The sequence below is a fragment of the Manacus candei genome, unplaced genomic scaffold (assembly GCF_025592945.1).
Source record: "Manacus candei isolate 608988 ecotype Guabito, Panama unplaced genomic scaffold, ASM2559294v1 h1tg000086l, whole genome shotgun sequence".
Classification (NCBI taxonomy): domain Eukaryota; kingdom Metazoa; phylum Chordata; class Aves; order Passeriformes; family Pipridae; genus Manacus; species Manacus candei.
The window spans coordinates 1,128,242-1,147,630 of NW_026138134.1; the positions used below are offsets into that span (position 1 = coordinate 1,128,242).

Genomic DNA, 19,389 nt, shown 5'->3' on the forward strand with positions numbered 1-19,389 from the left:
ATTCTGGAACATAAAAATCAGTGCTGGCAACTTCAACCCTGAAGCAGCATCCTTGACTTCAGGTCTATTTATATTGTGGACAATCAGCCATGAGCTGGAGATGCTGCAAGACCCCTCAGCCATGGTTTATCCCCCACACACCTGCAGCTGTAGCTGCTCCATATGGACACCGGGAGCTGGATACTCCCAAGGGTTACACCCCCATCTCCAGGCAAACTGTGTTTAATTAGCCTGCCCTGTGGCCCAGGAGTGAGTGAGTGAGGACAAGGAAAGCTGTGCTCAGTCCTACAGACATTGTGGAAAGAGCCTATCAGGCAGCACATCACACGTGTCCTGTCACTGTGAGCAGAGCACAGGGTGAAAGCTCAGCAACCAGAACAGCCCATTTCTTGGTGGAGAAGGACCTAGAGGACTCCAAACAGCCACTCAGCCCACTCTAAGTCAGGGTGCACTGTCTGTTCCAGCTTGATTTGTAGTAGCCAAGGCCCAGGTCATTCATTTCAGCTTCCGTGGCATTTTGGGCTTTTTCAGCTGAAACACAAGGCAAGTTTCACTCTTACTGAAATTCATCCAATCTCAAAAAGCAGGCTGGGAAAATGTATCAAGAATGGGCAGTCCCTAAAAGGACACATCCAAACCCAGCAGTTCTATGAGAAAAATGTCCATCTGGAAGTTGCAAAGTGCTTTGGAGGTGTGAAACCACGTCCGTGTCAGCAAAGCAATAACGAGGTTCTCCCAGTCACCACAACTCTGAGAGAAGGATGAGCCAGAAATTCCAGTTGGTGAGCTCTAGGTGTCCTGAACTCCTCTTGCCCAGAGAAGCTGTGGCTGCCCCATCCCTGGAAGTGTCCAAGGCCAGGTTGGACAGGGCTTGGAGCAACCTGGGCTAGTGGAAGGAGTCCCTGCCCATGGCAGCAGGTAGGACTGGATAAGCTTTAAGGTCCCTTCCAACCCAAAACATTCTGGGATTCCAAATATGAGCTCCAAATACAAGCCCCCTCTCATGTCCAACATCAGCCTGCAGGTTTTTTTTGTTCTGATAGGACGTCAGCCAAGGAGACTGTTTTCACATCACCAGACAAATAAAGATTAAACTTTGGGTGGAGACAGGCCCTAATTAATCATAAGGGATGGAGTTAGGTTTCAGCAGTGCCCAAATTCTGCCAGCTTTAACTGTGAATTAATGCCATTATGGGTAGAAATGTTAGAAGCACAACTGTTCCTGACAGCTCCAATCTAGAACTGCAAACGTGCCATAGAAACACTCTGATTTAGGGATCCAGGTGGGAACCCCTCCCTCAGTCTAAGATTTGGAGGGTTTGGAGTCCAAGCCTTGGTTCTCACCCATCAGCACATCTATTTCCCTGCAAATCTCCATGGCCCTGTCACTGTGGAATGCAGAGTCACTGTGTTCCACAGGTATGTTGGGCCTCCATAATCTCATTTAAATACCAATCAGAGAAGTCAACAGGCAAAAAAACAATGCAACCCTTTCTTCCCTCCCCCAGTGGGTGGGTGTGCAGCTCCCACTCACACTAGAAACAGCTCCAGGCTGATGGGAATATTGTCACATTCCCACCAACTTTACCCTGTCCCTTAAAGCACCAAAAGAACAAAGATTTGCTCACTTGGTGTAGATTTTGGGGAAAGTGGACATTGGGCACAGTGTTTCCAACCCTGCCACTGCCTTAATGTTCCATCTCAGCCAAATCCCTGAATCTCACTGGATTTCTGTTCTCCCCACATGCAAAATGAGGGAGATAACACCCAGCAAAGCACTTTGTCTGGGCTGGAAAGGACTCCAAGAGCAGCCACAAGGAGGGCAGAGGTGTTTTTGTCTTGCTGCAGAAGTTACCCATTAATAGATTGCGTGAGGCCTGTGTTGAGAACTCTCCTTTGTGTCACAGGATTATGAAATCCCTTAATGTGCCATTAATATATATGCTAATTTGGAAGCCATGCCTGTGTCCTATTCTTGTGCAACCCTCGATGTTTCCACGGGAACCCCTCCAATACCAGGCACAGATGCAGCGCGTGGTTTTTCAAACCAAAATAGCTCTTTTTCAACTCAATTTTCAAAAGTTCTTCCGACCCAAGAAAAATATTCTGCCCAAGATCGGCTGTGGCTGCCAATTTTAACACGATGCTGCTGCTCTAAATGAGTCTGTAGGGAATATTTTTTTATGTTTCCCAAATATCACCATTCCCAGACTCTTACGGGGCGCTGTTGGGATGAAACTCTAGCAGACAGAATCCGTACATTCCCAGTATTTTTATTAAGCTTTGTACCCCACCTGTAATATTAAGCTGTCCAGAGAATGTAGGCAATTATTGGCATTTACTGCTCTATGATGCAAAACAACCAACACTTCTGACCCATCTCCCTAAATTGGTTTGCTTTGTTCAACAATGGTGTGATAATTTGGAGGGATCTTTCAAATTCTGAGAACCTTTAATTCAGGTTTGGTGAAGCCCATATGAAAAAAACAGTTTCAATTTGAACATTTTTGTGAACATCCTCCTCATGTTTTACTCTCTGTTGAAGTATTGATGCCATGCCCAGAGCTGGCTCTGATTCCATCCCAGGAGATCTTCTGGGAAGGATTTTCAGTTTATGTAGAACTTAAGAAAGATTTTCTTGGACACTGCAACTCGTTTCACTGTCTTGAACTAGATTTCCTCAAATTAATTAAAAAGTGCTTTTTAAATCCTTTTCCTCCTTTCTTTAAGCCATTTTACAGGAGTGACAATCTTGTCATTAGATGGATGCAATGTTGAATCCATACAGATATAAATGTATAGTTTGTTAATAAAATGATGAATTCTGTGTCTGGTCTGTGCATTCCAACCACTAAAATAAACACTCAACCACCACCTCCTTTACATGTACACAATGACATAGTGCAGGGAAAAGTGCAGCTGAAACTAAAGCAAGATTAGAAACTTATAATCCAATACAAGAATTGGCTCAAAATACCTAAAGATTTCAAATTATTTTAGTCCTTTATTAAAAATACAAGAAGAAAACAAAGACCAATGGAATTTAAGGCACTTGAGTATTTTGCCCCTTTGAAATTTATAGTTTCGGAATGTCATCACCTTCCTACTTGTTCCCAGTTTGGAGGGAACAAAACAAGAATCTCAAAAAGTCCCATGTAAAAAAATAATTATGTGAGTTGTCTTTGCACATATTAAAAAGAGGTAAGAAAAAGGTATTATTAATTATTTTCTCCTCTCTGTGGGTCACCTTTCATGCAATTGTTGAGAATAAAACACACTCCCACCAAGACATTAACATCTCATTTCCAGCACTGCTTGGGTGAGGAGCCTGAATAAAAATAAATGGCTCCTCCAATGAGACACACCATCCATCGTCAGCGTGTAAAACACAGTCATTAATCACTGCACAACCCACTTATTATGGGCATTCAAGCACTGGCAACACAAATGATTATAAAACAGGGGCTCCTTTCATAATTCCCTGCCCTGGCTCTCAACAGTTTAGAGGCTTAACCCTTTTACAGCGAGGGATGGGCAAACTGGTTCTGCCTAATTCCAAACCAACTTGACGTCACGGGTTCGAAAGTTCGGCCTGAACTCAAACGTTCTCAGGTGCAGTTTGTGCTGAGAGAGAAGAAGCTCAGCGGGAGGAAGGCAGTGAAAGAGCAAATCTGAAAACCCCACAGGGCATGGACAGAGTGTAAAAATCCAGTAAAGAGTCAAAGTATGCATAAAAATTGGTGAGGAATGAGTTGAAATCCCTACAAAGTAATCAAAACAGCTTTGTCTTAACACTTATTTTATGTGATTTGTGGGGAAGTCTCTTCCCTCCTACAGACTTCACTGTGCTGGGAATAAGCTGAAGAATTTTATTTGTACTTAATTAATCCTCATGTTAAACACACACAGTCCCCACTGCCCACATTACTTTGGGCTTCTCTTGCATTTCTTAGCGAAGGATTTTCACGTAAGTGTGTAATGAAACACTTCTTTTCTTTAAAAAAGGGGAAGGATGAGGAATTCAGTGAGCATGTAACAGCTTCATGGCATACATTAAGTCAAGGACAAAACCAAGTAGGGATGGCCAAAACACCTGCAAAGCTCCCAGCTCTTCCATGGGGCTCTGCAGAATCCCAGCTCCAGTCAGAGATCCACAGCGTGTCCCAGGCTGCCAGTAAATGAATGCTCAGCAGAAAATGCTGATATATTTGCTGTCTGATGCAATTCCTTTTCTTTTTCTACACACCCAAAACTTCTGTTGACTTCAAGGAGTAAATAAGTGGGGACAGGAGGGGAATCAAGAGGTGCTGAGAAAAGCAGTGTTTTGCCATCATGTGCAGCATGAAAATACCAAAGCCTCGCTATTTACTGAGAGTTGTAACAAGTGAGACACCTGAATGAAGACAATTCTTACGGAGACAAACTAGATAAGGTGTGTACTTGAATTTTCTCCCAGTGTGAAAACTGGCCCCAGTTTAACCAGACACAGTAATTTGTCAAACACTTCAATTAAGTTTCTTGACAACTGGACAAATATTTCCAATGTTGGTATCAATTACTGGACGCAAATGAGCCATGATTGGCTTTGGGGAAAACAAACATTTTGAGAAGACAGATTAAGAGTCCACTGCATTTTAAGTTACACTAAAGCCATGCACCAGGAAATGAACACTTAAGTTCTGGGGGGATTTTTCAGTTAATTAACAAAGCAGCACTGGGTGGCAGCAGCAATTCTATGATAACTTACTCCGTATGTAAGAAATACTCGGTGAATATCTCATAGGCAAGTGGGATGTGCCCCAGCAAATGCTCAGCAAGGAGTCAAAATCACACAATATCCTGACTTAAAAAGGACCCATAAGGGTCATAGAGTCCAACTGCACAGGACACCTCGAAAACCACACCAGAGGTACTCAGAAATTCATCACCAGCTTTGCTTCCTAGGAAATACTGGGAGTTTTCCCAAGGTAATTCCCCTGAAGGAAACGTTTTTCTTCCAGCAAAGTCGCCGTCAAGGCGCTGTGTTGAATGAAAGTGTTCTGGGCAACCTTCGCTGCCAAAAGGATTTTCTGTCCCATAATTTACTCCAGGAAAGTACCATTTTCACTTTGCAGGCGTAGACTCAGAGATAAATACAGCAGGAAAGCGCATTATGACTGGGTTTGGTTTGTGAAAGGCAACACCAAATTGGAGCTCACTGGGGAGTTAATGAGTCAAAGCCCTCATGCCAAAGCTGTGCTGGGCAGTATCTGGAAGCAGGGAACAGCAAAGCTGGGGTTTTAAATATCTGTCAACCCACTTTAATGCATTTTTGTAAGTTGTAACATGACTAATCTTAATATTAAGAAGGGAGACATAAGGCATGGATCACAGAAATCAGCTTTTTCAAACATATTAAAGCCACAGTCACCTACTGCTATCAAAGGGTCTCATTGGTGGTGTTTTTGTTCAGTGACAGGGAAGAAAATGGCCAGTATTTTTTCTGAGTTGAGAATGTGCCATGGAAATCCTGTACCAATGTTTATCATGGTTCTGTCCCTTTTTCCTGATTCAAGCTGCTGGGTGGGTATCATTTTTCCTCTTCTCCAAAGGACAAATTGCTATTTCATAGTTGCAAGCTCTTTAGAAGGTGTCAGTGGAAGCTATTAATTGATCCTGCTATTAATAGAAAGGCATAGAAAAGAGAAAAGGATAAAAAAAAAGCCAAATGCCTACAAAAACAGCAAAAAAAGGAAAGGAAATAATTTACCAAACTGAGTTTTGAGACTAAAACCCAGTCCACTGAGCCAGGTACAGCTCTAAGACACCCCAGCACTCCTGTTCCAGCTGGGCGAGCAGCCAAACTGAGCTTTTTAATTCCCACCCGTGTCCCATTTTCTGTCCTCTCACTGCTCTGCAAACGTCCAGCACTTCCACCCCCCACAAAGACCTCTCACAGAGTCAGAGAGATGTCCTATCATTAAAACCAGGATCAGGCCTATCTGTCATTTTAACACATGTAGGCGGTGTATAAATTCTTCTCTGAATTACCACGGCAAGCACTATTGGACTGTCGTGTGGGAGATACTTCAGTTAGGGTTTTTGAAGACTTTAATTGTAAAGTTCAGAAATTTCTCTTAAGGACACAAATATAACTATCCAGACATGGAGTAGCTTCTTTCCTGTTGGAGAACCAGTTCCTGGGCAAGCCAGTAAAGCCACAGAGTTTGTGGCACCTACATTTCTATCCTCTGCCTTACATTACGGTCTTCATCCATTTTGTGTGTAGTTCCCCCTGATGAGGCCATTCAAAATTAAGCAGTAGCCTGATTTCAAATTTATTCAGAAAAAAAGATCATTTTAACACAACTGCTACAAAGGCAGAAACGAAACCAGACTGATCCCAACCCTCCAGAAGAGCTTGGCATGGACTGGGAGCTCGTCTATCTGTGGGGATGAATTTAGTTCACTTGGAGACGGGAATGACCCCAGGGAACAGCTATTCCCTGCTGTCTACACAGCCTCCCACATCCCAAGGTTTTGATGGGATGGCACTTGGGATGTGGAGTTAAACCCCAGCAGACAAATGCCAGCCAGGAAATCCTAAACCTGCAACTCGGAGCCTTGGCCCTGCTGGAAAAGGAACAGGGAGAGAAATCCTGTAGACAGAACAAAAAGGATCAATCCCGAATTTATTAAAAAATACAGAAATTGTCTTTAATGAGGCTTGTGAAAAACTGTTTAAAAGATAATCTGCCCAGTTTTGTGAAAACACCACCATATGTGGTTGAACTTGATGAATTGAATTATTTACAATTCCATCTTTTTATCATGTAGGTTCTTTCTTTGTAACTAATATTTTGGATGCTGTACTTTGCTCAGCTGAGACACAGATGAACACCCATGAGCAACAGAGCTTTGAGATTAGTTCGTGTGAGAGTTCCATTAATTTATGAGCTGATACTTACACAAGTAAGCTCCCTAAATCCTGACAATTAGATGAAACAGCACCAGGATTTCTACAAGCTCCTCTCAGTCATCTTTGCTGCCTCTTGTGATGCAATCGCTCCCCCAGCGAGTCAGTGAGGGACAGAAATCCATCCCCAGTATCAATGTCTGAGCCATCTCTCCACCACAGGCAGGTGCTGTGGGGATCAGGCACCACTCAAAAAGGTCCCTGTGTCCCAGCCCCCAGAAAAAGGGTTTCACCAGAGCTGTACAAATACAACAAAATCAGCTGGGGTTTCAGAAATGCCTTTGCTTTAACGTAATTTAAGTGCTGAACTACCTTACAGTAACGTGCTTTCAAATGTTTACAGTTAAGGCATAATTGAATTTGACTCATTTTGGCCCTGATCCAGCTGTGATTTAATTGACTTTAGTGGGAGTTGGACTGGGCTCTAAGTAATTTTAACTAAAATAATCCATCAATTGTTCCTCACCCACTTCATCAAGCTCCTTCCTATCATTTATGATTGCTCTATAATTTATTGCAACAAGGTGAAACGAACCCTTTTAACTTCTGGCACAGCCTTCTATCCCTCAGTGGAGAACTTGCCTGTGAGCAGCCACCTAAAGCAGCTCTGCTTGAGGGAAGCAAAGAACACAGAGAGCCCCAAAGTGGTACCGTCCTCTGCTGTCACAGCAACCTCCAAATATCAGCTCCTCCAGCCTTTAGTCACCAAAGGAACAAAATGAACTGTTAGCAAAGCTGTCAGGAGGAGGTTTGGAACAAAACAGGCAGAAGGATGAAGTGAAATGTATTCAAAACTCACACAAATGTTTTATGGCCAAAAAAACCCATTTTACTGTCTCAATGATTACGTTAGGGTTTCTATTTCAGGGGAACTTTTCATCTTTTTGCTCTTTGAGCCCCAGGAATAAACCCCACCCAGAGCACTGGGCCTTCCATAAGACGGATCATGTTAAGCATGGCATGGAAGGAGATGTTTTCCACAATAAAGTATACCACTGCTAATTTTGCTGTAAAGATGACAAGCTAATCTGTCATAGAATATCCTACTTAAGCATCACACACACTTCTCTGTCTTCTAAAAGAAAAGGAGATGCTTTTATTAAGGCTTCAACCCTCTGTGCTTACACAAGAGTGTTCTGGCTTCTAATGGATCAACGTAGGCAGCTCTACACAAGATGTGGCAAGAGGTACCTGTACACTCCAAGCTACTTGTTGCTTCAACATTAGTTTTCAAGATGTCTATTAAAATTGAATTCAGATGAAATTCAACCCCTGTAAGGTGAAATCTCAGCTTAAAAAAATAATAATAATAGTTTGCACTGGCAGGAAAAGTAACATTAACTACCCAGGGACTTGCAAAATTATCATTAGAATATCCAAATAGCAGAATGTCCAAAGCCAAATGGTGGCCAAGTGTTTAAAGACGAGTTGGTGACTACATGGAAAACTCTCTGATTTTGGAGAAAATCCACAAAATGAGTAGCAAGATGATCCAAGATACAGGGAAAATATAAATCCAGTTCAAGCCCTTCTCTGCATAAGGAGTCCTGTTGGAGTCAGAAGATCAACTACATGAATTTAAACCACTGGCTTGTCAAAGAATTTACAGGATAAGACCTGCACACACACATCCAAGCACATTATAAGATCACTGAAAGTTGTTGCTCTGACAAAAAGACCATATATTCACAAATTTTCTGTCATCACGTCTCCAAACAGAGTTGTAATTTTGTCATATAGGAAATTGTGGAAAACTGTTTTTCTCCTTCTGTCAGAAAACAGAAAAAAAAAGTGTGATTTTTTTAAACAGAAAAAAGAACAGCAAAGCAGAGGTTTTGTCTATCAAGGGCAGGGTTCTTACAGGTTTTGGTTTTAGAGCTTAAATATTCAGGATGTGTTCACTGCAGTCCAGTGAGGTTTGACTATCAGTGCAGGAGTCCACGTTGGGGCAGATGGAGGATATTTTGTGGAAAGGGTGTTTTTTACCCTTCCCTTCAGCCACTCAAATGGATCTCAGCTGTTCCCAAACACCTGTTCAAAGTACCTGCAACTGGTGACTTGGTGTTCTGAGCTGACTTCTGGCCAAGAATCAGTCAAAACATAAAGGTGAGAAAATATTGGAAAATGGAAAATGTTACGTATTTACTGTATTAGCCAGGTCCTAACACCACAGGGCTCTATTTTTTAAGGTGCCATTAAAATGCAGTTTTGGGAATTTCACATCACTCACTGGGCCTTTCAGATGGATTCTCCCACAGTCCTGGGAACTCAAGAAATAATGGATAACATTGGAATTCTACTGCCCAGCTCTCATGAGCTTGTCCTTGTGATCCCATCCTGTTACAGGCCTTGTCTTGACTTGACTTACACAAATACAGCTGAGATCACAAAATAGGTCCCAGATTTTCCAAGGAACTGTTACTTCCTAGCAAACGAAGCTCATGTTAACATATCCTGGGTTCTGCAATCCAGAATGGTTACACAGAACTAATTGAAAATGGTTTTCTTTCCTCAAAAAATAAAAATAAAAAGAAAGAAATTTTAGCAATACCAAAACTAATTTCATTGCTTTGCCAAATGTCTCATAAAAAGGCAAGAACTATAAAGTTTGTTTCAGCCTTTAGAAGATAATTTTTCAATATTTTATTCCAGATCAAGTATTTTCTCTGATCTGGTTTTCCACACACATGCTTTTTAAACCTTTACCTTGCCAAGCAAAATCTGTAACATTTTCCTTCACTCTCAACCAAAATGGACAAGTGATGACTATTTTTTCAATCTGCCAACAAACCAAAACATCAATTTTTCTGACTACTCCTATTTTCACCTGGATGAGATGAGATTTTGTGCAGGGTCTGCAGATGCAAATCCCAAGTTTCCAGTTCCTCCCAGCAGGGCTGTGCAGTCACTTCTGACCAGACAAGGGACCAAGGGAGTGAGCGGGAGGAATGATCATCAGAATGGAGAAATGAGGATTATCGGAGCAGCAGAGCCTCTCTAAGCCCAGGAACTGCCAGCAGTAGATTTAGAAACAAGTCTCAGGAGAGCACTGAGCAAGTGCCTCCAGAGATCAGCTCCTGATGGGAAGATCAGTTCCCAGGGATCAGCTCTGCCATCCACCGGTGCAGTTCCATGCAAAACTTCCTTCCCTACGAACCAAGAGCATGGAAGTGAGAGTTCAGAAAGCAGAGATCCCCCTCCACCTCCCAAACCTGCTCCCAACAGCCCTGTCAGCAGCAAATCCTCTCTGAGGGTGGATCAATGCCCTGATCACACAATGCCAAGGCTGGGATCCAGGGAGCTGTCCTTCCCCGTGGAAAACGAATGTGCTGCTCAGCACAAGTAAACAGAAGGAAAAACAACAAGTCTCCTTAGCTACTGCTCTGATGGATCTGTTCCCTGAGCCTGGGGAGGACTGGGAGCTTCACGTAACACATGGGCTGTGAACAGTCTCAATTGCTTCCCCACCTTCTCCAGGGAGGATTTTTGCCCTTGTTCATACCCAGCTTGTCCTGAGGGCAGCAATGCTGGAGGTCACTGGTTCTACCAGATGAGACTGTCTTTTCCTTCATTTTACAGCAGCAAGTTGAATTAAAGTCATAAAAATAATAAAAAAGACACTAATCTGCATTGCACAGTCTCCATGAGCAGTGGCCAAACTGAGGACACCTTTTAGAAAACCTCCCTCGCTGAGCAGATGGATTCAAACTGTGCTCCAGAGGCTTTAGAAAATGAGGTGTAGGTGTCAATTTTCCCAGTGGAATCCCACATTCATTAATACCCCCTATTAGAACATTCCTCCACAATGCTGTTCGTGCCCAACCACAACCACAACGCTGATTATTTGCCACAGTAGGTTTTATTGCAATCAGTGGGGTGTGATCTTTGTTTTGTTCTCTGTAGCTTTGTCTTTCACTGATTTCTTTTATTCACTATTATATTCTCTATTAAGTGTGCTGAGATACAGACAGCAAAATCAGTCTTGATTCCAATTTTCTTAATATTTAGCATTGAAACCTCTTTAGAGTCAGATTTCCCTGCTCAGTTTTCAGACTCTGATCTGGCTTTGCTTCTGAAATACCACCTCTAATATTGGATATAATCCAACAGAGAAAATTAGCAGACACTTCTCCAAGTATCTATTTAGCATCACCAAGCCCATTATTCTGCCCCATATGCCACTTTTGGGCATTTCTGAACTATGTTTTCTGCTAAAGACAGCAAAACATGCAAAAACCACGGTGGCCACCCTGAAAAACACTGAGCTCTTTAAAATTCCATTTTGTTCCCAATCTGCAGCAGTTACAGAGGAATCCCCCTTCACTCCATACACTTGTTCCATTTGTTCCTCACATGGGCTTTTTCCTGACAGCAAATCCTGACTTTTCTGAGTTTTCCGAGAGCACTCCAAGACACTAGCATGAATGTGATGGCATCTTCTGCAATCTCTCTGCAGCAATATCATCTCTGAACTCTCTTACATTTATTAAAAATACTCCATAGGTTCACTAATATGGAATCTCAGACATCTACACAAGCAGCACTTTGTATTTTCCAGGATTAACAGATTTCCTTTCTAATTTTGCCATTATTTTTTGCTATCAACTACAGAACTATACAGATCTTTGCAAGCTAAAGCAAATAAATGCAGGCAGTTTTCAAAATATCTTGTTTTTCCTCATATGTCTGCACAAATAATCAGCAAAAACCCCAGGCAGCCCTGCAGCAGAGCAGATTTCCACAGGGAGACACTTCCAGCTTTGCAATTTAAGTCTGCCCCTACCAATCCTGTATAAAAACACATATTCATTTTGACCTGCTTCCCTCAACATTTTAGGATATAGATTTTCCATGGATTCATGAGACATCACAGGCACACATTTAGGTCTCCTGAGCACCCACTTCACACCGGGCAAGAGCAAAACTCTTTCCAACACCTTGTAATATTGACTGGGGTGCCACTGTGTATTGGGGGACAACAATCCAGCCCTAGCTCAAGATTCCAGGCTGAGGGAATGTAAAGTAAATCTACTTTCTCACTGTGGTTCCCTAAAAAGGCTGAGTGAGGAACCAGAAACATCAAAGGTCACACTTTGTCTCCTGAGCAATGAGTCGCTGCAGGCCCTGGCGAGTATCGTTCAGTTTAATCCAGAAAATACCATGGATACAAGGAAAATGACAGTTCAAAAAAAAAAAAGCAGTTCCTAATATCATCCTAATATAAAACAGCATAAGACAGACACAGAACTGGAAGTGAAGAATTCAAGTTTTGAACAATTTTAGACACCTGCCTACATTGAAACCCCAATTGCACAAACACCGAGTAACGTCTTGGTCTCAAAAAAAGCCCCAAACAAAAAAATCCACCAAGCCAAAAATCCCAATAATAATTTCAAGGAAAGCAAGTGATAATAATTATTAGTGTTCTTTAGAGGCAATTTGTTGCACAGGAAGAAGACTAGTAAATTTTCAAAAGTAAGTAAACAAGAGGAGAAGATGAAAGTTCCACTTCTGGAGTTGTGGTGCTTTTAAATGTACATGGAGCAGTAGAATCCCCTTGGACACAACTCCCCTTCCACAGGGGTAAATATGTTCAGTAGCTAATTCTCTCACAATATACTGATGTATTTGTGCCTTCCAAGGTGGTGTTCAGGTATAGCAATTAAAGAGAAACCAGCACAGCCCCATCTGAGACAGGCACCAGGAAAAACCTTGGCTTAGGACAGACATAAATTACACTGATGCTCATTAGGATTTAAATTATAAACCACTAAGATATATTCAAATTTGGGGTTTTTTTTATGAGCTCTGGAATAGGGCCTGGTACAAATGAACACCCAGCAGACAATGAATAATTTGTACGACCGACTTTGCTGAAATAACTGCAGAGTCTGTGACTGAGAGCAATGCAAGGCTTTGCAATCCAGACATCTCAGTTTGTTTGGAGAGCTTAAAAAACACCATCCAAGAGCAATATTGTTGATTATTAATACACAATGTCACAAATTCCACCCTGACCAGGGATCTCACACAATTCCCCTCCACACCGCAGCCACGACCACCTTGGATTTCATTTTTAAACTACTTTAGTTCCTTTTATAAATACGGAGCATCTCCAATTTTACCTTGTAACATCACATGCTGACAATGTCCTTGAATTCTTTGTCATGCACAAAACTACAAATATGGCAACTGGATTTTAAATGTATGGCTTACCCAAGATTATGAAAAATACAGGAGACAAACCAGAATTGGAACAGACTCTACAGTGGATATTTTAAAATGCAAAATTGAAAAATTATATAAAGACAATTTGAAAAGTGATTCTTACAGGAGTCTGCTAAACCTCCAGCAATCAGTGTAACAAACCAAGCATATTAACACTGTGTCATTACTTATACAAATTAATTAGCTATGACAGAATATGAAAAACCAGTAAAAATATAAATACCATGAAACAAAATTGTATTTTCCTTTAGTTCTCACAACCCAAAAAGTCACAAGTGAAAGCAGTATTACCCACCATCCAAAAATATTTCTAATATTTATTTTAAATTTTTTTAGTGGCTCTGGACCCAGACCAGCATTTTGTTACAGATTTGGTGTGGGTACAGCCTTGTTTATTTGCTCAATAAATGCCACAATTTCAAACACCGAATTTTAAGATGAGGATGGAACCCTTTCACAGGGAAAAAGTTTTCTTTCCAAAGAAAAATTTGGGTTGGGGGTTATTCCAGGCTCTCTGCAATAGGAATCTCCCCAGTGACATTGATGGCTTTGCATTAGACCTCCTGAATGCTCCTTCCAACTAAACTGTCAATCTGTGACCTCACCATGCCCAGGAAAAGTCCCAAACGCTCCTTCCACCTCCCTTCTCCCTCTACTTGGCTGATCTGATTTTTCCCAATTCAGTTGCACTCGCTCAAATATCCAACATTCCATCACAGCCGAAGGAGCCCCATTTTCCGCCGGGTCACCGAAGTTTTCCAATCTCTCGTCACTTAACGAGGGCTGTTGTTGAACACACAGACTGCACACGTACAACAGCTTCTATCTTTCAGCTCCAAATAAATTATAAAGGCAGATCAGCCTTCCCTGACTTCACCCAAGATGAAAGAAATATTAACTCTTTAGCCCATGAAAACAGCTACAAAACCTGACTCCCGACTCGACAAAAAGCCACTGAAAAGGGGTTCAGCTGGAGAAACTTGTTACTCATCTCTGCTTCAAACCCTCCCAGGTCCCAGCTTACCTTACAGTAAGGCAAATTTCTGTGGTTTAGATTTGGGTTAAGACTAAGTTTTTTAGATCTTGAAGAGACTAAGTGCTCACTCCGTCCTGATTAACTCCAGAGGCAAAGCAAAGGCGGGCAGTAAGTTAAATGCCATAGTGCTGTATTTCTGCAGCCTTTAGTCCCCAGGTGGTTTGGGATTGTTTTGTTTATTTTCTCTGTGTGCGTGTCTTTGGGTTATTTTTTGTGTTCATTTGTTTTTTTAATTTTATTTACAGATTTGTATTGGATATTGTTCAAGGTCTTTCACATTTAGTTCTCCTTTGTGGTACTGTTTCTTAGTCAATAATTTCCTGTCTTCTGTAATTAAAAAAAATTCCCATTACCTAATACACATAATCCTTTAATTGTGGCTATAAACCTTAGGATCTGACAGTTTGGAACCATGGACTTTTGTAGCAGTTTATTCTTTAGTTTTAATCCCACAGTCTCTCTCTGTATTTCACTTCCCGAGCACTGCAAGTCCATGAAGCTTATTCCATTAAAAGCAAGATACTCACAACCAGGCTGACACAGGGACAGGCCAGAGCTTGGGCCAGAAACACAACCTTGAGACAAATTCATTAAAGATCCCAGGCACAAAGAGAAATAGGGCTTTAATTGAAGAGTAAGCACAGGAGGCACAGCAACATCACTCCGAATCCACTGCTGAATCATCCGAGGATATTAATGATTATTTCATTAATATAAATTCCTCTTGCACAGACAACGCTTGATATACTTGACCCAGAACAATGTATTTAAAATTTTTCTCCTTTTTTTCCCATGGGGCTGGTGAGAGTCAAACCAGCTGCTGGGAAGCACCTCACCCATCCAAAATCCCGAGGAGCCCTTAGGTGACACCCAGGCTGTATTTTTTGATGTTGAGTTATTCATACAGCTTCTGGACATTGATAATATTCCTTTTGGGTGCTAAAGAGACTTTCTTGTCTAATTCTCTCTCTTTCTGAAGAGAAGGAGAGGAAAACCTCTTTCCTTATCCTGGTGGATTGAGGTCTGTGGGCCTCTGCGTGTTACACACTGAACCCCTTTGGGACCTTTGTGCCTATTTTGGCCAAGCACTGAATTTCCCTGTCTGTGCAGTAGCAAGGGATCAGCTCTGAAAAATTCCCTTGTCAGCAATATCTTGATTAACAACCAGTTCCTATATAAAAACATGTCAGCGATTCGTTCGGGAAGGGAAGGGACGTCACGGGCAAACCCGTCGGGAGAAGGAAATGTTGAGTGAGGATCACACTATTCGGGCAACTTCTTCTCCCCAAAGCTGGTCATCATGAGCCTTAATTCTGATCCAGCCTCCTAATCCCTTCTGGATCTTTAATAACTCGTATTTACAAAATAAACATTGAGGTTGGAGGAAGATTTGTGCTTGGACCAAGGATTTACTCTACTCATCAAACTCTTAATACACCCCAACAGCAAGTTTTCTATTAGCACAGCTCTGCTAAGAGCTGAAAAGATCCTTCTTATTTATATTCAGCCAAGCAATAAAATCCCACAAACCAAACCAACAAACCTAAGGCAAAGTGCAGGCACTGAGTTTTTGAACACAACTTAATACAAATACAAAATGAGCTTTCCCAGGAAAGAGAAAAAGGAAAACTAGAATTCTATGACCTTGAAATACATATTATTTTTACTGGCAATTAGTCCTTTATGAATATTTGTCAATAGATAAGATTTTTTGAAGACTGTATTTTTAAATTGCAGTTTCATTGTCGCATTTCTCTGAACACATCAGGTGTCACCACAGGAAGAGTGGCCTTATGAGAAGGACAGAAACCTGCAAAACTTCCTGCTTCACCAGAGAGAGGGATTATTATTTTTTAAATTATTTTTATTTTTATTATTATTATTATTATTATTTATTTATTTATTTATTTATTTATTACAATCTGAAATGCGTTCTAAGACTGCTATTTTTACTTTTAATGTGGATTTTTAAAGGCTCACATTAGACAACTCTGCTTGGGAAACTTTATAACACGCATGATCAAGACCCAGTTACTCCTTGTGTTGCCTGTACAGGGCAGAGCCACTTGGTGTATTTATTTGTGGTGTCTCTGTTTGCAAAATCATCAGAATTATTTTCCTATATTTGCTGTTAAAAACAGCCTAAGCTCTTTCAAAGACATGAGAATTTAGAGTAGAAAAGCTGTACTTCTATAGTATTTTTTCTTCCTTTTCCCAGTATGTCTCTTAATTTCTTTGCACTCCCACAGATGCAATGAAATAATCACCGGAGGTTTCAATGAGCACGAGGTGAAGGGCGATTTCTGCTCCTGTGGAGCTCTTTAACTCCTCGTCTTTAGCTGATTGTGGATTTGTGATCACCCCGAGGGCGATTCGGCTGAACCCACCGCTGCCCACCGAGAGTAACTAACGGGTGACTGGTGGTACGAGATGGTAACTAACAACCGATAGTAACCAACGGATAACTGGTAGTTCGAGATGGTAACTAACAACCGATAGTAACCAACGGTAGTAGGAGCTGGTAACTAAGAACTATCCCCGCACTGGCAAACAGCGGGAGTGGGAGCAATCCCTTCTGCGGGGTTGGGATGGGCAAGCCGGGGTTCGTCCAGGGCAGCGCTGGGACGCGGTGGGAGGTTCAGGAGCCGCTCGCTCGAGCCCCCCCGACCTCTCCGAGCCCCGGGCATCGCTCGGGGACCCCCCGGCCCCCCGGGGTCGGGCTTACCGGCGCAGGAGTGCAGCGGCTTGGGCCGGACGAGCAGCGACGGGCACACGGAGTAGAGCGAAAGTTTCTCGAAGTAGTCGCAGGTCTCCTTGGAGAGGATCTCGTCGATCATGAAGGTCTTGTAGCGCCTCCTGCCTGCCTTGGGCCGGCCGGGCGCGGGGAGCCGCGGCTGGGGATGCGGCTGGGATTCGGGAGGGGGCTGGCAATGGGGCTGGGAATGGGGCCGGGGGTGGCCGTGCATGGCGGGACCCCTGCGCGGGGCTGCCGGGGCCGCGCCCGGCTCGCATGGGCGGCCGGCGGCCCGAGCGGACCCCGCGGTGTCCCCCTGTGTCCCCTCTGTCTCCCCGCGGTATCCCCGCTGTGTCCCCACTCCGTCCACTCTGTCTCCCTCTGTGTCCCCGCTGTGCTCCGCTGTGTCCCCTCTGTGCCCCCGCTCTGTCCCGCTGTGTCCCTGCTCTGTCCCCTCTGTCTCCCTCTGTGCCCCCGCTCTGTCCCGCGGTGTTCCCGCTGTGTCCCCGCTGTGTCCCCGCTCTGTCCCGCGGTGTTCCCGCTGTGTCCCCGCTGTGTCCCCTCGGTGTCCCCTCGGTGTCCCCTCGGTGTCCCCGCTGTGTCCCCGCTCTGTCCCCTCGGTGTCCCCGCGGTGTCCCCGCTGTGTCCCCGCTCTGTCCCCTCGGTGTCCCCGCTCTGTCCCCTCGGTGTCCCCTCGGTGTCCCCGCTGTGTCCCCGCTCTGTCCCCTCGGTGTCCCCTCGGTGTTCCCGCTGTGTCCCCGCTCTGTCCCCTCGGTGTCCCCGCTGTGTCCCCGCTGTGTCCCCGCTGTGTCCCTGTCTCCCCGCGGTGTGTCCCCGCGGTGTCCCCGCCGGTCCCTCCGCGGCCGCTCCGCGCTCTCCCCGCTATATAAAGGCTCCGAGAAGCATCTCTGCCATGGCCGCGCGGCCTTTTTAGGAGGCTCGAGCTGTCAATCAGGGCTCCCGCTGCTCCCCGCCGAGCCCCATTGTCACCCCGCGCCGGGCTGGGAGGATCCGCCGCTCCTCTCCCCTCCCTGCTCGCTATTTTAAGATACCGGGGTGTGTGGCTTGGCTTGGCTTTTTTTTTTCTTTTTCTTTTTTTTTTTTTCCTTCTTGGTGCAAAAACTGGAAAGGTTCCAGATTGGGGCTGGATTTTTTTTTTTCCTCCTTTCTTCTTCCTCCGCTCCCCGTCTTCTAGACTGTAATTACTTAAGAAAACCTAAAATGCCGCATCCCCGGCCCCGACGACTTCCCCAGACAGGCATCAAACCCATTCCCCGGCCGCGAAGTGCTGGAGAGCGGCAGAGAGAGAAAAAAAATCCTGTTTATAGATGCCTTGCACCTATAGGTACATATAGAATATATACCTAATATATAGAAGATGTTTTTCTCCGAAGTGGCGTTACTCGGTCCCCGAGTCCGAGAGGATATTCTGGCGTATTCCTGCTTAGTTCAACTGGATTTTTCGCCAAGCTGAGCTTTGAGCCCCTTCCTCTGAGGGTAGAGGTTTCCCCACTGAAAATTTCCCTCCCAGGCTGAGCTCTGAGTTTTATTTCTCAGCTCCGTGGCCTCGGACACCTGGTTGAGCCCAGGAATCACCAGGACACCCTGTACCGGGGAATCAGTGGAATCCTCCCGATGAACTGCAGGTTTTCCAGAAGCCACAGCCGGCTCGCAGGCTTTACATGGGAAAAGAGAGGCTCATTATGGAGATATGTCACCCCAAAAAAAATTATTATTTGTAGGCTTCATACAAGGATTTAAATATAATCTGCAAACAGTCATCAGCCGCCCTCAGCTCTCACGCTCCGGTGATCCAAATAGCAGTAAACTCCTATTTTACTCGTAGAAAACTCAACCTGTCTTTGCAGAAGGCAACAACCATCTCAAACTCTCCTTAACCATTTAGGCAACTTTTGTTTTGTCAACTGTATTTTTTAAAAGCCCTCAAAAAACTACAAAACTATCTTTGACCTCTTTTGTGAAAGCAATATTTCTTTTTCAATTGAAAGTACCATTTGCCTTTCATTTCAAAGATACATTTGCTGAGTTATAGAGCCCCAAAATCAAAATAAGATATTTGTGTTGTCCACACGCTGTCAAAACTGGAAGGCAAATGCAAGGAAATATCAGACTTTTGATATGTCTGTTGAACTTATTTTCTTAAAACTTTATTACTTTAAAAAAAAAAACACGGCACAGCAAATTATAATAAAACAAAGCTAAAGAAAAATATTTTGCTCATTAAATCACTGGGACGACATTCCAATTTAAAATAAATTGGCTGGAAATGGTTTTGTTTCTTTTTATTTTGAGAAACTAAAGTCATCTTGGTACCAGGAATTTCACTAGTATGATAACAACTAAAGGGTTCAAGGACTTCTTCCCTCCCTGATGGCATAACTCTTTTTAAATTACTTAAACAGTTGCTTTAATTCC

General features: G+C 43.3%; 1 protein-coding gene across 1 annotated transcript in view; it reads right to left on the reverse strand.

Moving 5' to 3' along the window:
- Window positions 1-17,380, reverse strand: part of BARX2 (BARX homeobox 2) — a 32,807-nt gene extending 15,427 nt beyond the window's left edge. The window contains exon 1 of the mRNA XM_051812472.1: window positions 16,945-17,380. Coding sequence (XP_051668432.1) covers window positions 16,945-17,185 — 241 coding nt within the window. The 5' untranslated portion in view covers window positions 17,186-17,380. The remainder of the gene's footprint in view (window positions 1-16,944) is intronic.
- Between the last annotated feature and the right edge of the window lie 2,009 nt (window positions 17,381-19,389).